At 37.9% G+C, this 18,308-nt stretch overlaps 1 protein-coding gene across 4 annotated transcripts; it reads left to right on the plus strand.

The window, feature by feature from the left end:
* Window positions 1–3,832: 3,832 nt before the first annotated feature.
* Window positions 3,833–17,827, plus strand: LOC113471975 (uncharacterized protein K02A2.6-like). 4 transcript variants are annotated; one of them, XR_003394471.1, is made up of 3 exons: window positions 7,074–7,186; window positions 8,115–13,108; window positions 17,719–17,827. XR_003394471.1 is itself a non-coding variant. In XM_026831488.1 (2 exons), the coding sequence occupies exon 2, from the start codon at window positions 8,841–8,843 to the stop codon at window positions 13,002–13,004; it is 4,164 nt and encodes a 1,387-aa protein (XP_026687289.1). In that variant the 5' UTR covers window positions 3,833–3,870; window positions 8,587–8,840; the 3' UTR covers window positions 13,005–13,217. The 4 variants fall into 4 exon arrangements, 2 of the variants coding, with proteins under 2 accessions (XP_026687289.1, XP_026687288.1); XR_003394472.1 differs by lacking the exon at window positions 17,719–17,827 and adding an exon at window positions 13,109–13,217 and having other exon boundaries at window positions 8,115–8,586; XM_026831488.1 differs by lacking the exons at window positions 7,074–7,186; window positions 17,719–17,827 and adding an exon at window positions 3,833–3,870 and having other exon boundaries at window positions 8,587–13,217.
* The last annotated feature ends 481 nt before the right edge of the window (window positions 17,828–18,308 follow it).

Raw genomic sequence — 18,308 nt, forward strand, 5'->3', positions numbered from 1 at the left:
CTTGTCAACAACATGTGAACTGGGAAGTTTACGAGAGTCCCTTGTTAGGGATATCTTCATTCTGGGATTGTTGGAGGAAAATTCTTACATCAAGGAAAGGTTGTTGGAAGAAGGAGACAAGAAGAGTCTGAGTGAAATCTTTGACCTTGCTAGGACACTGGAAATGTCCAAGGAAAAATGTTCCAAACCTGTATTAAGTGTGTCAACAAGCAGTCACAGTAGGAGCAACAGTTACAATAAGAATGTAAAGAAGTCAAAGTGTAACAGATGTGGTTACATGGTGCAAATACCACATCAGAAATGTCCAGCATTACGTGCTATGTGCAATTCATGTTCCAAGGTGGGTCATTATGCCAAGATGTGTAGAGTGAAGAAAGTCAACACAGTACAAGAAATCAGTGTTCATTCTGAAGGGCAAGAGCCAGAGTGTGGTTCCAAAGCCAGTCCAAATGATTCTTTTTTCATTGGTGTAGTGAATCACAATAATGATAGTCCATGGAAAGTGCTCGTGAAGGTAAACAATAAACTGTTACCAATGTCTATAGATACGGGAGCAGAAGCAAACGTGATGAGTCTGTCCAGCTACAAGGAGTCTGGGTTACCAAGTTTCAGTATTCAACCTACATGTTCTAAACTCACAGCCTATGGTGGTACAGATATCCCTATTGTGGGACAATGTATAATCAATTGTGAAATAAACAAGGTAAAGTTACCAATTAGATTTTTTATTTGTAAAGCAGATCAACCTACTGTTCTGGGTGCTAAAGCATGTGAAAATTTTTGCCTCATTAAGAGAATAGGCTCAATTTTTGATAGTCAATTTGGTGCTTATGCCAAACTCATGTCTTCATACAATGACTTGTTTGAAGGTCTAGGTTGTCTTCCGGGTTATGTGAGAATTGATCTCAAGGAAACTGCAGTTCCTCAAGTCAATCCTCCAAGAAGAGTTCCATTTAAGTTAATGGAAACATTCAAAACTGAACTAGACAGAATGTGTGAAATGGGTGTTATAGAAAAATTAACCAAACCCACTGAATGGTTAAATTCAGTTGTACTCGTTGAAAAACCCGATGGGTCCCTTAGAGTTTGCCTAGACCCGAGACCTTTGAACAAAGCCATTATGAGATCACAGTACCCATTACCTACACTAGAATCTATTAGGTCTAAATTGATAGGTGCCCAATATTTTTCCAAGCTTGATGCTAGCACGGCTTTTTGGTCCATGCAGCTGGATGAGAAGAGTACAGATTTATGTGCTTTTGGGACACCTTTTGGCAGATTCAAATTTTTGAGATTAGCGTATGGCTTAAATTTGGCCCCAGAGAAGTTTCACCAAAAGATGACAGAATATCTTGGTGATATTGACGGGGTAGTATGTTATATTGATGATATTTTGATTTTTTCACATAGCAAAGAACAACATGATAAAATTTTAATTAAAGTATTGGATAGAATGAGATCTATTAATTTGAAATTGAATATGAAAAAATGCATTATTGGTAAACAAAAAATTACATTTTTGGGACAAAATTTTGAATGTACAGGCATGTCACCAGATTTATCCAAAATTGAAGCTATTGAAAAGATGCCAGAACCAAAGAATGTAAAAGATTTGCAACGGTTTCTTGGCATGATCAATTATTTATCCTGTTATATGCCTAATATGTCTAATAACTGTGTAAATCTCAGAAAACTACTGAAAAAAGAGTCTTTATGGTGTTGGGAGTCAGCACATCAAATGGAATTTAATGGTCTTAAGAAATTAATTTGTCAAGCACCTATTCTTGCATTTTTTGATGTGCATAAGCCTATAGTACTTACCGTAGACAGCTCACAGTTTGCAGTAGGGGCATGTTTATTGCAGGAAATGAAACCAGTGGCATTTGCTTCTAGGTCTCTGACTGAGACACAGAAGAGATGGGCCCAAATAGAAAAAGAGCTTTTTGCTATTTGGTTTGGTTGTGTGAAGTTTCACCAGTACATTTATGGACAAAGTATACTGGTAGAAACTGATCACAAACCTTTGGTTACACTGTTCAAGAAGGCTCTGAGTGACATTCCTAATAGGTTACAAAGAATAATGCTTAAACTCCAATTGTATGATTTACATGTAGTATACAAAGCTGGTAAAGAGATGTATGTTTCCGATACTCTCTCGAGAGCTGCTCTGACAGATACATGTCAAGAATTTGATGACATGCTGGATCAGGAGTTAGCTGTCCACTCAAATATGTTTATGAGAACTTTGAATGTCTCTGATGCTAAATTGAACGAAATTTGTGAAGCCACCAAGAATGACAACATCTTACAACAGGTTAAACAATTTATTTTAACTGATTGGCCTAGCTATAAAAATCTAGTTCCTAAGATAATTCAACCATTTTATCCTTATAGAAATGAATTGCATATAGTTAGTGACATTATTTTCAAAGGTTCCTGTATTGTAATACCAAAAAGTATGCAAAATGAATTGATAAAGTCTATGCATTCAAGCCACATGGGGTATAATAAAAATAAGAACTTTGTAAAAGATGTTGTCTTCTGGCCCACACTGTTTTCTGATTTAAAATTATTTATTATAAATTGTGAGACATGTAATAAGTTTAAGCCTAACAATGTAAAAGAGCCATTAATTGCTCATGAGGTCCCTACTCATCCTTGGGAAAAGGTTGGAGTAGATTTGTTTGAGTTTGATAGATGTCATTACTTGATACTGGTGGACTACTACTCAAAGTTTTTTGAGACTGCCCTCCTACATAGTACTAATAGTAGGTCTATCATTTCTCAGTTTAAGAGCATTTTTTGTAGACAAGGGGTTCCTGCCCAATTAATTTCAGACAGAGGTCCTCCCTTTAGTTCAAATGAATTGAATCAATTTTACAAAGAATGGAATATTAATCACCAGTGTTCTTCACCATATTATCCCAAATCCAATGGGCAAGTAGAACAAACGGTGAAATTGGTGAAAAATACTCTCATTAAGTGTAAAGATTCTAACAGTGACCCATATCTAGCTTTGTTACATTTAAGAAATTCTTATAGTGATGGTCAAGAACCTCCCTCTAAATTGTTAAATGCTAGACTGTTAAGAACCAATATACCCACTTTACCTAATCAATTAAAATCTAAAATTGTTAGTTATAAGAGTTATAGAAATAATTATAAGAAGCGTATTACTAACATGAAAAAGTCCTATGACAAAGGAGCTAAACCTCTTGAGCCCTTGAAGCTCAATGAATGTGTTCTGTTTCAGAAGAAACCAGGTGACATTTGGTTACCTGCAAAAATTTCAAAGTTGCCTAAACAAATAAATTCTAAAAGATCTTATGAGGTTTTGACTCCAGATGGGTCTACTTATTGTAGAAATAGGGTTTATTTGAGAAAAGCTGGTAAGCAATTAGATGAGATTGCAACTTCCAATGAGGATTGTGGTGCTGATGCTTATTTAGACCCTGAAAATGAGTATTATTGCCACTGTCCTGCATTTTATGACAAAGAACAGCCAGTGGAAAGTCAGTCCAGTCCTTCTACTGCTGGTCTTGGTCAGGATGCTGACAGGCAGTCAGTGGAATGTCCATCCACTGACCCTGGTCAGAATATTAATGTTTCCCAGGACTCAGATGAGATGTTGGATCAAACAGATTTAATTTTAGACAACAGGAATTTGTTGGATCGGACAGTCATGCTGGAGTCTGATGACTCGTTTGTGTCAACGGATATGTCCTATCAGGATGACACAAAAAATGACCCTGATTGGTTGCCTTAGTAGACCCAGAGGCTTTCATTTCAAGAGGGCTTGTCATTATTTACTCTCTTGAAATAGGTATATTATAAAAAAAAAAAAAAAAAAAAAAAGGGACATGTTAGTAGGTACATAATTATGTATTTCATAACAGCTGATATTTTGTGACATTTGTTTATTTTGAAGGTTATTCAAAACAAATAAAATGATTTCGATTCTGATCGTCTCCTGTGAAAATATGAGTTCTTTCTTTTTTCTGATCTTATTTTCCAAGTTAAACAAGGAATAAACAAACATGACATCAAGAAAATTCATAATGATAAACCTGTGTTAAACAGTTGTAATTGTAACTGTTTAGCACAGATAATATAATTTCGCAAAGATTTTTAGGTCTCCTCTCCAAGATGAACTAGAAATATTAGACCATCTCAAGAAAGAAGTAATCCACCCACCCTCGGATTTGTAAAAATTCGCGATTGAATGATGATTAAATGAGTAGTGGCAAAATTTGCCCCATGATAAGAAATGAAAATGAAACCATTATATAAGAATAATAATAAACGTTGTGGATTGTGGTGGCAATTCCTGTGCTATTGACGGGAAAATATTTGTACCGTGAAAGGTAAGGTAAGGTAAGGTAAATTGGTAACTTACAACAGAGTAAGGGAATGAGAGTAGAGAGATGGGGGGAGAAGAAGGAGAGAGGGAGAGAGAGAGAAAGAGAGAAATTGGAAGAGAGAGAGAGAAGAAATGGAGAGGGAGAGAGAGAGACGGAAGAAAAGAAACGTTATACTTGGAACATTTTGTAAGGCAAATGGGCTGGGAAATTTGAAATGAAAAATGTTTCAAAACCTCTTCCATCTTCTGACAACAGAACATTTTCATACCCATGTGTTTACATTTACATTCATACATACATACATACATACATACATAGAATCTACGTAAATCTCTGTTCATACTCTGTTCATACATGTACATGCTGAACTCCAAACACAAAAAGGCCACTCTGAGGCTTGTGTATAGTGTAGGGGCAACATGTGTAGTGTAGGGGCAACATACAGTTTAATATTAACCGACCTCAGTGGTTAGCACAGTATAAACTTCGGATCTGAAGGGGTGGTTCGCAGTCAAATTCAAGTCATAAGTAATAATTTGATCTAGTCAAACAAGACTAAAAGTACTATGCCTTTATAGGATTCAATAGCTTACTTTCAAAGGTTTAGAATTTAAGAGCCTTCTTTTTTCAAGCCAGGGGGAGTGAAGAGGACAAATTATTTCCATCAAGTGGCAAGGGAAGAAGAAGGCGAATCAAATTTGACATCAGCAAAATCCACCGCATGCCTGACCTGACCTGGAAAATTATACCTCCAAGCTTTCGAGTACCGCGCGGAATCATATAGCCGTATAGCCTATATTATACCTTATTACCTTTTTTTTAATTTTTTACCGTTTATCTACGTTGATCAATCTTCATCGAAATTATATATCAACGTGAAGGAAGTCAACTTTCTTAAGGACACAGAAGGTTTTTTTAAAGGGATTCCTTGATTCGTAATAACTTTCGAACGAGTTGTTCGATTTGACCAATTTGGTTAACACGTTTAACTACTGAAGGATATGTTTCTCTCTGAATTTTGACTTCAATCGGACCTCTGGAGGTCCCGTAGGAGTTCCATTTCTAGAATCATCACGTGAACTAGTTATTCTTTCACTTGAACCACCCTGTATTCATGGACAGCTGCCGTCAAAGACACCCAGTATAACATTGTCTAGTAGAAACTTTCCATATACTGTCTTCTGTTTTGAATCAGCAATATTTGTATCCATTACGAAGACTAGAGCGTTAACTATGAAAGCATCAAATGACACTTTGAACAATAGAATAGCTCAGCACCTACGGAACAGTAAACGGTGTAGTAAATTAAATTATAGTTATTTTATAGTAGCATTCTATCAAGGGATCCGAGTGCTGAGTCTAGCTTTCTTTTGATGACAATTGCTCAGCTGGAGTATTGACAGTGAAAATTAGACTCTTGGTGATTCAGAAGAATTCACTCACCTTCGTTCGGTCAAGTAATCTTCGCTAGATACCATCAACACATCAACCCCCCTTGGTGCAGCTACACCGCTACAACACCAACAACAACAACAACAACAACAACAACAACAACAACAACAACAACAACAACAACAACAACAACAACAACAACAACAACAACAACACCAACCACCTCACCCAATAGAGTGTCTAGAGGGAGCAGCACCGAACTCCTTACCAGCCTAGTAATCAAAGAAGGGTTTACATGGCTTTGAAAAGAATACGCAATAGTCCTCACGATGAAATGGTTGATAGCACATGTACCTATGTGATTCAGGACGAGCTAGAAATATCTGGCTGCAGACTATCGCATCCCCGACTTCAACTTAGTACCTAGTTTGAACAACATCAACAACAAGAATAATAACACCAACAATGACAACACCACCACTACTAACAATAACATTAACAACACCAAAAACAAGCTACCAACCTTAGAAATAAGCGCTATAATGATTACAAATACCTAACAATAACTTGATACTTCTGACAGCATACTTATTGGAAGTGTCTGAGTTGATATAATCAATAGTTGACCTTTAGTTCCACTTATCTCTCAAGCTACAATCCCCACACAGACCAGCACAGGGTACTTAGCCACTTCTACTGATTAGGAGTAGAAATATCCAACGATAACTTATACTCATATACTGTGATCTGTACCTATATATTATGTCCTCTAAGTAGGTAGTGTGTTGGATACTGTATGGGCAGTTTGAACTCATAGGTAGGTTATATTATAGGTAGAAAAACTCATAAAAGCTGATAAGGTACTTGTACCTCGCCTTCACTTCCAACTGTCCAATCAATCATCCCTGTTGCACATAGGTACTGAGGTATTGAACTCTAGACCCTTATCAGGACAGGACGGGGGGAAATCGTGTATTCTACAGTGTGTACCTACCTGCATACCTAATGTACCCGTGTGCTGTTCGACTTGTGAAGAAGAAGAAGAAGAATGTGCAGGAGGAGGAAGAAAACGAAGGGTATAAAGAAGCGGAAGAACACCACAGGCGTAAGGTCATCGACTGAGGATTTCACTGCCATTTCTGTGAATAATATTCCACTTTCCTTTTAGCTTAGCTTTTACATCCATGACTCTGTACCAGTACTTCTGTCTTTAACGTCAATGTGTGTCGGTCACTCACGAACGCTCCGACAGAACGTGAGTGCCCGGCATTATAAGTACCTAGTTCAGGACTCGAATTTTCATTGGCAAACTTCATCTTTTTCACAAGCCTCCTCTGTGTTCTGATTTCAGGTTGAGCTCCTCTCAACACTCCTGGTAATCCAGCCGTCACCTCTCCTCCAACATTACATTTGAGCACGTGAACTACACAAACGTGAGTACCTCCTCCTAAACCGTCCCTCCTGGCTCAGGCCGTTTATATCTTCTCAAGGTCAGAGGTTCACCCTTGATACCACGACCGACTGTTTATCTTTGATTTGTAAAACTGCAAGACTGCAACATGTCGACTTGATCAATAGTTGCTCAAATACTCGTACCTACTTACTTTCTAGTACCAAAAACAGTCATTTTTTTCATGCTCTAATTTGGCGCTAGACCTGGTGTTCGAATGTCCCTCTTCTTTGTAGATCCGTACCAATCTGAGATTTACCTACTTTCGTGTTCGTGGTATCGAGGGGTAATCATATCTGAACTTTCAACTTCTTTCTTCTTAGCATATAGCATGGTTTGTCAGTAGTTAACAGTGTAGATCACAGAATTTAGTATTTGCACCGCACAACCTGTTTCTTCCGACACTTTCTTGACTTTCTTCTAGCTTTCCTAACCACTAAAACACAAAGTTTGATCAAAACGCTCTTTTCACTGTCAATTCTAATCTTTGATATTGTAAGGTTTAGTTGAACCTTTTTCTCTTAAGAGTGGTGATGGTCAGCATTGCTTTCAAAGGAGGTGATAGGTAGCCCGAAAAACCTGAAAAACTTGGGTATTTTACAGGTAGGTCCTTTAGTGACTTCCAAAAGTTTACTCTTTAAATCTTCTGAACTGTGACGTAGATATAGGTTAAAATTGTCAAATAGTTTGAGGGATCTATCAATAGTTTTCTCTTTTGTTTAGTTCCAGCATAAAAAAATGTAGTGAATAAATTTCCACTCAGATTAGTTGAAGATAGACTAGCCTAGGGGACATTTCTGTTCAAATAGGGCTATTTTAGCTTAAATTTAGGTTATGGATTGTGGATAACAGGACTTAGCGTAGGTTTAGGTTAGGGATTATACCGTTTGTTGAAAGCAGAACTATTTCAGATCTTGGTTGGGGGATCCCTTGAGAGAGATCGCAAACCCGTCCTCCACCGTGACTTTATAATGGACGAGCAACACCTTTACATTGTCAAATGGCTCCCCGACCTTCCGCCCCAGAGCTCTACGGAGATCCAGTGGCCTGTGACAGGATCCTTTGGTCACAAGTTTATCTTCAACTTAGGAAATTACCGCGGATTCACTTAGTAGTTCAGCGTTTAATAGTTCGGTGGACAACCCTGTACCCCCAATCTAAGTATAACCATCTCCTTACCTTTTACCAATAATGATTTACCATACCAATCACCACTTTGGGAACGCGAACTGGAATAGTTACTATGGTCCTAACCATAGCTATGCCGGCACCAGCCCTTATCCGACGCATTCAGCACAGAGTTACATCAACAAGAGACATCCTGCCAGACACTCTGGTATACATAGGGGTTGGCATCCGTCAGGATATCATCCTTGTTAGTAGGTACATAATTATGTATTTCATAACAGCTGATATTTTGTGACATTTGTTTATTTTGAAGGTTATTCAAAACAAATAAAATGATTTCGATTCTGATCGTCTCCTGTGAAAATATGAGTTCTTTCTTTTTTCTGATCTTATTTTCCAAGTTAAACAAGGAATAAACATGGTGTCAGGTGTGGATTCTTCTAGTCCTTAATGTCCTAGAAGATAAGCAAGTGTTGTAGTTGTGATCCAGTCTGTCCAGAAGTCGAGAAATGCCACCCAAGGAGGAAACAGGGCAAGCAGGCACGGGAGTGCAGCATGCTCTGCCAGCATCAATGGCTCTCAAGTTGAAGGGACAAAGCGGAGCTCAACAATATGAAGCATGGAAGGTGTTCAAATTTCAATTTGAAAACTACCTTGTTGCAACTAGACAAAGTGAACTCTCTGAAGAAAGGAAGGTCGCCATCCTTCTCCATGTGATGGGTGTGGAGATTGTACCAATTTATCTGTCCTTCAATCTCAGTGGTGAGAAGACTGTCTCACAAGTAATTCAAGAGTTTGAGAAGTATTTCTCTCCACAGAAGAATTTGTCACTTGAAAGGAATGTGTTCCTGTCGCGAAGACAAATGCCTGGTGAGTCCCTAGAGGGGTTTATTACAAATTTGAAGAACTTGTCAACAACATGTGAACTGGGAAGTTTACGAGAGTCCCTTGTTAGGGATATCTTCATTCTGGGATTGTTGGAGGAAAATTCTTACATCAAGGAAAGGTTGTTGGAAGAAGGAGACAAGAAGAGTCTGAGTGAAATCTTTGACCTTGCTAGGACACTGGAAATGTCCAAGGAAAAATGTTCCAAACCTGTATTAAGTGTGTCAACAAGCAGTCACAGTAGGAGCAACAGTTACAATAAGAATGTAAAGAAGTCAAAGTGTAACAGATGTGGTTACATGGTGCAAATACCACATCAGAAATGTCCAGCATTACGTGCTATGTGCAATTCATGTTCCAAGGTGGGTCATTATGCCAAGATGTGTAGAGTGAAGAAAGTCAACACAGTACAAGAAATCAGTGTTCATTCTGAAGGGCAAGAGCCAGAGTGTGGTTCCAAAGCCAGTCCAAATGATTCTTTTTTCATTGGTGTAGTGAATCACAATAATGATAGTCCATGGAAAGTGCTCGTGAAGGTAAACAATAAACTGTTACCAATGTCTATAGATACGGGAGCAGAAGCAAACGTGATGAGTCTGTCCAGCTACAAGGAGTCTGGGTTACCAAGTTTCAGTATTCAACCTACATGTTCTAAACTCACAGCCTATGGTGGTACAGATATCCCTATTGTGGGACAATGTATAATCAATTGTGAAATAAACAAGGTAAAGTTACCAATTAGATTTTTTATTTGTAAAGCAGATCAACCTACTGTTCTGGGTGCTAAAGCATGTGAAAATTTTTGCCTCATTAAGAGAATAGGCTCAATTTTTGATAGTCAATTTGGTGCTTATGCCAAACTCATGTCTTCATACAATGACTTGTTTGAAGGTCTAGGTTGTCTTCCGGGTTATGTGAGAATTGATCTCAAGGAAACTGCAGTTCCTCAAGTCAATCCTCCAAGAAGAGTTCCATTTAAGTTAATGGAAACATTCAAAACTGAACTAGACAGAATGTGTGAAATGGGTGTTATAGAAAAATTAACCAAACCCACTGAATGGTTAAATTCAGTTGTACTCGTTGAAAAACCCGATGGGTCCCTTAGAGTTTGCCTAGACCCGAGACCTTTGAACAAAGCCATTATGAGATCACAGTACCCATTACCTACACTAGAATCTATTAGGTCTAAATTGATAGGTGCCCAATATTTTTCCAAGCTTGATGCTAGCACGGCTTTTTGGTCCATGCAGCTGGATGAGAAGAGTACAGATTTATGTGCTTTTGGGACACCTTTTGGCAGATTCAAATTTTTGAGATTAGCGTATGGCTTAAATTTGGCCCCAGAGAAGTTTCACCAAAAGATGACAGAATATCTTGGTGATATTGACGGGGTAGTATGTTATATTGATGATATTTTGATTTTTTCACATAGCAAAGAACAACATGATAAAATTTTAATTAAAGTATTGGATAGAATGAGATCTATTAATTTGAAATTGAATATGAAAAAATGCATTATTGGTAAACAAAAAATTACATTTTTGGGACAAAATTTTGAATGTACAGGCATGTCACCAGATTTATCCAAAATTGAAGCTATTGAAAAGATGCCAGAACCAAAGAATGTAAAAGATTTGCAACGGTTTCTTGGCATGATCAATTATTTATCCTGTTATATGCCTAATATGTCTAATAACTGTGTAAATCTCAGAAAACTACTGAAAAAAGAGTCTTTATGGTGTTGGGAGTCAGCACATCAAATGGAATTTAATGGTCTTAAGAAATTAATTTGTCAAGCACCTATTCTTGCATTTTTTGATGTGCATAAGCCTATAGTACTTACCGTAGACAGCTCACAGTTTGCAGTAGGGGCATGTTTATTGCAGGAAATGAAACCAGTGGCATTTGCTTCTAGGTCTCTGACTGAGACACAGAAGAGATGGGCCCAAATAGAAAAAGAGCTTTTTGCTATTTGGTTTGGTTGTGTGAAGTTTCACCAGTACATTTATGGACAAAGTATACTGGTAGAAACTGATCACAAACCTTTGGTTACACTGTTCAAGAAGGCTCTGAGTGACATTCCTAATAGGTTACAAAGAATAATGCTTAAACTCCAATTGTATGATTTACATGTAGTATACAAAGCTGGTAAAGAGATGTATGTTTCCGATACTCTCTCGAGAGCTGCTCTGACAGATACATGTCAAGAATTTGATGACATGCTGGATCAGGAGTTAGCTGTCCACTCAAATATGTTTATGAGAACTTTGAATGTCTCTGATGCTAAATTGAACGAAATTTGTGAAGCCACCAAGAATGACAACATCTTACAACAGGTTAAACAATTTATTTTAACTGATTGGCCTAGCTATAAAAATCTAGTTCCTAAGATAATTCAACCATTTTATCCTTATAGAAATGAATTGCATATAGTTAGTGACATTATTTTCAAAGGTTCCTGTATTGTAATACCAAAAAGTATGCAAAATGAATTGATAAAGTCTATGCATTCAAGCCACATGGGGTATAATAAAAATAAGAACTTTGTAAAAGATGTTGTCTTCTGGCCCACACTGTTTTCTGATTTAAAATTATTTATTATAAATTGTGAGACATGTAATAAGTTTAAGCCTAACAATGTAAAAGAGCCATTAATTGCTCATGAGGTCCCTACTCATCCTTGGGAAAAGGTTGGAGTAGATTTGTTTGAGTTTGATAGATGTCATTACTTGATACTGGTGGACTACTACTCAAAGTTTTTTGAGACTGCCCTCCTACATAGTACTAATAGTAGGTCTATCATTTCTCAGTTTAAGAGCATTTTTTGTAGACAAGGGGTTCCTGCCCAATTAATTTCAGACAGAGGTCCTCCCTTTAGTTCAAATGAATTGAATCAATTTTACAAAGAATGGAATATTAATCACCAGTGTTCTTCACCATATTATCCCAAATCCAATGGGCAAGTAGAACAAACGGTGAAATTGGTGAAAAATACTCTCATTAAGTGTAAAGATTCTAACAGTGACCCATATCTAGCTTTGTTACATTTAAGAAATTCTTATAGTGATGGTCAAGAACCTCCCTCTAAATTGTTAAATGCTAGACTGTTAAGAACCAATATACCCACTTTACCTAATCAATTAAAATCTAAAATTGTTAGTTATAAGAGTTATAGAAATAATTATAAGAAGCGTATTACTAACATGAAAAAGTCCTATGACAAAGGAGCTAAACCTCTTGAGCCCTTGAAGCTCAATGAATGTGTTCTGTTTCAGAAGAAACCAGGTGACATTTGGTTACCTGCAAAAATTTCAAAGTTGCCTAAACAAATAAATTCTAAAAGATCTTATGAGGTTTTGACTCCAGATGGGTCTACTTATTGTAGAAATAGGGTTTATTTGAGAAAAGCTGGTAAGCAATTAGATGAGATTGCAACTTCCAATGAGGATTGTGGTGCTGATGCTTATTTAGACCCTGAAAATGAGTATTATTGCCACTGTCCTGCATTTTATGACAAAGAACAGCCAGTGGAAAGTCAGTCCAGTCCTTCTACTGCTGGTCTTGGTCAGGATGCTGACAGGCAGTCAGTGGAATGTCCATCCACTGACCCTGGTCAGAATATTAATGTTTCCCAGGACTCAGATGAGATGTTGGATCAAACAGATTTAATTTTAGACAACAGGAATTTGTTGGATCGGACAGTCATGCTGGAGTCTGATGACTCGTTTGTGTCAACGGATATGTCCTATCAGGATGACACAAAAAATGACCCTGATTGGTTGCCTTAGTAGACCCAGAGGCTTTCATTTCAAGAGGGCTTGTCATTATTTACTCTCTTGAAATAGGTATATTATAAAAAAAAAAAAAAAAAAAAAAAGGGACATGTTAGTAGGTACATAATTATGTATTTCATAACAGCTGATATTTTGTGACATTTGTTTATTTTGAAGGTTATTCAAAACAAATAAAATGATTTCGATTCTGATCGTCTCCTGTGAAAATATGAGTTCTTTCTTTTTTCTGATCTTATTTTCCAAGTTAAACAAGGAATAAACAAACATGACATCAAGAAAATTCATAATGATAAACCTGTGTTAAACAGTTGTAATTGTAACTGTTTAGCACAGATAATATAATTTCGCAAAGATTTTTAGGTCTCCTCTCCAAGATGAACTAGAAATATTAGACCATCTCAAGAAAGAAGTAATCCACCCACCCTCGGATTTGTAAAAATTCGCGATTGAATGATGATTAAATGAGTAGTGGCAAAATTTGCCCCATGATAAGAAATGAAAATGAAACCATTATATAAGAATAATAATAAACGTTGTGGATTGTGGTGGCAATTCCTGTGCTATTGACGGGAAAATATTTGTACCGTGAAAGGTAAGGTAAGGTAAGGTAAATTGGTAACTTACAACAGAGTAAGGGAATGAGAGTAGAGAGATGGGGGGAGAAGAAGGAGAGAGGGAGAGAGAGAGAAAGAGAGAAATTGGAAGAGAGAGAGAGAAGAAATGGAGAGGGAGAGAGAGAGACGGAAGAAAAGAAACGTTATACTTGGAACATTTTGTAAGGCAAATGGGCTGGGAAATTTGAAATGAAAAATGTTTCAAAACCTCTTCCATCTTCTGACAACAGAACATTTTCATACCCATGTGTTTACATTTACATTCATACATACATACATACATACATACATAGAATCTACGTAAATCTCTGTTCATACTCTGTTCATACATGTACATGCTGAACTCCAAACACAAAAAGGCCACTCTGAGGCTTGTGTATAGTGTAGGGGCAACATGTGTAGTGTAGGGGCAACATACAGTTTAATATTAACCGACCTCAGTGGTTAGCACAGTATAAACTTCGGATCTGAAGGGGTGGTTCGCAGTCAAATTCAAGTCATAAGTAATAATTTGATCTAGTCAAACAAGACTAAAAGTACTATGCCTTTATAGGATTCAATAGCTTACTTTCAAAGGTTTAGAATTTAAGAGCCTTCTTTTTTCAAGCCAGGGGGAGTGAAGAGGACAAATTATTTCCATCAAGTGGCAAGGGAAGAAGAAGGCGAATCAAATTTGACATCAGCAAAATCCACCGCATGCCTGACCTGACCTGGAAAATTATACCTCCAAGCTTTCGAGTACCGCGCGGAATCATATAGCCGTATAGCCTATATTATACCTTATTACCTTTTTTTTAATTTTTTACCGTTTATCTACGTTGATCAATCTTCATCGAAATTATATATCAACGTGAAGGAAGTCAACTTTCTTAAGGACACAGAAGGTTTTTTTAAAGGGATTCCTTGATTCGTAATAACTTTCGAACGAGTTGTTCGATTTGACCAATTTGGTTAACACGTTTAACTACTGAAGGATATGTTTCTCTCTGAATTTTGACTTCAATCGGACCTCTGGAGGTCCCGTAGGAGTTCCATTTCTAGAATCATCACGTGAACTAGTTATTCTTTCACTTGAACCACCCTGTATTCATGGACAGCTGCCGTCAAAGACACCCAGTATAACATTGTCTAGTAGAAACTTTCCATATACTGTCTTCTGTTTTGAATCAGCAATATTTGTATCCATTACGAAGACTAGAGCGTTAACTATGAAAGCATCAAATGACACTTTGAACAATAGAATAGCTCAGCACCTACGGAACAGTAAACGGTGTAGTAAATTAAATTATAGTTATTTTATAGTAGCATTCTATCAAGGGATCCGAGTGCTGAGTCTAGCTTTCTTTTGATGACAATTGCTCAGCTGGAGTATTGACAGTGAAAATTAGACTCTTGGTGATTCAGAAGAATTCACTCACCTTCGTTCGAACAACAACAACAACAACAACAACAACAACAACAACAACAACAACAACACCAACCACCTCACCCAATAGAGTGTCTAGAGGGAGCAGCACCGAACTCCTTACCAGCCTAGTAATCAAAGAAGGGTTTACATGGCTTTGAAAAGAATACGCAATAGTCCTCACGATGAAATGGTTGATAGCACATGTACCTATGTGATTCAGGACGAGCTAGAAATATCTGGCTGCAGACTATCGCATCCCCGACTTCAACTTAGTACCTAGTTTGAACAACATCAACAACAAGAATAATAACACCAACAATGACAACACCACCACTACTAACAATAACATTAACAACACCAAAAACAAGCTACCAACCTTAGAAATAAGCGCTATAATGATTACAAATACCTAACAATAACTTGATACTTCTGACAGCATACTTATTGGAAGTGTCTGAGTTGATATAATCAATAGTTGACCTTTAGTTCCACTTATCTCTCAAGCTACAATCCCCACACAGACCAGCACAGGGTACTTAGCCACTTCTACTGATTAGGAGTAGAAATATCCAACGATAACTTATACTCATATACTGTGATCTGTACCTATATATTATGTCCTCTAAGTAGGTAGTGTGTTGGATACTGTATGGGCAGTTTGAACTCATAGGTAGGTTATATTATAGGTAGAAAAACTCATAAAAGCTGATAAGGTACTTGTACCTCGCCTTCACTTCCAACTGTCCAATCAATCATCCCTGTTGCACATAGGTACTGAGGTATTGAACTCTAGACCCTTATCAGGACAGGACGGGGGGAAATCGTGTATTCTACAGTGTGTACCTACCTGCATACCTAATGTACCCGTGTGCTGTTCGACTTGTGAAGAAGAAGAAGAAGAATGTGCAGGAGGAGGAAGAAAACGAAGGGTATAAAGAAGCGGAAGAACACCACAGGCGTAAGGTCATCGACTGAGGATTTCACTGCCATTTCTGTGAATAATATTCCACTTTCCTTTTAGCTTAGCTTTTACATCCATGACTCTGTACCAGTACTTCTGTCTTTAACGTCAATGTGTGTCGGTCACTCACGAACGCTCCGACAGAACGTGAGTGCCCGGCATTATAAGTACCTAGTTCAGGACTCGAATTTTCATTGGCAAACTTCATCTTTTTCACAAGCCTCCTCTGTGTTCTGATTTCAGGTTGAGCTCCTCTCAACACTCCTGGTAATCCAGCCGTCACCTCTCCTCCAACATTACATTTGAGCACGTGAACTACACAAACGTGAGTACCTCCTCCTAAACCGTCCCTCCTGGCTCAGGCCGTTTATATCTTCTCAAGGTCAGAGGTTCACCCTTGATACCACGACCGACTGTTTATCTTTGATTTGTAAAACTGCAAGACTGCAACATGTCGACTTGATCAATAGTTGCTCAAATACTCGTACCTACTTACTTTCTAGTACCAAAAACAGTCATTTTTTTCATGCTCTAATTTGGCGCTAGACCTGGTGTTCGAATGTCCCTCTTCTTTGTAGATCCGTACCAATCTGAGATTTACCTACTTTCGTGTTCGTGGTATCGAGGGGTAATCATATCTGAACTTTCAACTTCTTTCTTCTTAGCATATAGCATGGTTTGTCAGTAGTTAACAGTGTAGATCACAGAATTTAGTATTTGCACCGCACAACCTGTTTCTTCCGACACTTTCTTGACTTTCTTCTAGCTTTCCTAACCACTAAAACACAAAGTTTGATCAAAACGCTCTTTTCACTGTCAATTCTAATCTTTGATATTGTAAGGTTTAGTTGAACCTTTTTCTCTTAAGAGTGGTGATGGTCAGCATTGCTTTCAAAGGAGGTGATAGGTAGCCCGAAAAACCTGAAAAACTTGGGTATTTTACAGGTAGGTCCTTTAGTGACTTCCAAAAGTTTACTCTTTAAATCTTCTGAACTGTGACGTAGATATAGGTTAAAATTGTCAAATAGTTTGAGGGATCTATCAATAGTTTTCTCTTTTGTTTAGTTCCAGCATAAAAAAATGTAGTGAATAAATTTCCACTCAGATTAGTTGAAGATAGACTAGCCTAGGGGACATTTCTGTTCAAATAGGGCTATTTTAGCTTAAATTTAGGTTATGGATTGTGGATAACAGGACTTAGCGTAGGTTTAGGTTAGGGATTATACCGTTTGTTGAAAGCAGAACTATTTCAGATCTTGGTTGGGGGATCCCTTGAGAGAGATCGCAAACCCGTCCTCCACCGTGACTTTATAATGGACGAGCAACACCTTTACATTGTCAAATGGCTCCCCGACCTTCCGCCCCAGAGCTCTACGGAGATCCAGTGGCCTGTGACAGGATCCTTTGGTCACAAGTTTATCTTCAACTTAGGAAATTACCGCGGATTCACTTAGTAGTTCAGCGTTTAATAGTTCGGTGGACAACCCTGTACCCCCAATCTAAGTATAACCATCTCCTTACCTTTTACCAATAATGATTTACCATACCAATCACCACTTTGGGAACGCGAACTGGAATAGTTACTATGGTCCTAACCATAGCTATGCCGGCACCAGCCCTTATCCGACGCATTCAGCACAGAGTTACATCAACAAGAGACATCCTGCCAGACACTCTGGTATACATAGGGGTTGGCATCCGTCAGGATATCATCCTTGTTAGTAGGTACATAATTATGTATTTCATAACAGCTGATATTTTGTGACATTTGTTTATTTTGAAGGTTATTCAAAACAAATAAAATGATTTCGATTCTGATCGTCTCCTGTGAAAATATGAGTTCTTTCTTTTTTCTGATCTTATTTTCCAAGTTAAACAAGGAATAAACATGGTGTCAGGTGTGGATTCTTCTAGTCCTTAATGTCCTAGAAGATAAGCAAGTGTTGTAGTTGTGATCCAGTCTGTCCAGAAGTCGAGAAATGCCACCCAAGGAGGAAACAGGGCAAGCAGGCACGGGAGTGCAGCATGCTCTGCCAGCATCAATGGCTCTCAAGTTGAAGGGACAAAGCGGAGCTCAACAATATGAAGCATGGAAGGTGTTCAAATTTCAATTTGAAAACTACCTTGTTGCAACTAGACAAAGTGAACTCTCTGAAGAAAGGAAGGTCGCCATCCTTCTCCATGTGATGGGTGTGGAGATTGTACCAATTTATCTGTCCTTCAATCTCAGTGGTGAGAAGACTGTCTCACAAGTAATTCAAGAGTTTGAGAAGTATTTCTCTCCACAGAAGAATTTGTCACTTGAAAGGAATGTG

Source organism: Diaphorina citri, unplaced genomic scaffold (genome assembly GCF_000475195.1).
Source record: "Diaphorina citri unplaced genomic scaffold, Diaci psyllid genome assembly version 1.1 scaffold3472, whole genome shotgun sequence".
Lineage (NCBI taxonomy): Eukaryota > Metazoa > Arthropoda > Insecta > Hemiptera > Psyllidae > Diaphorina > Diaphorina citri.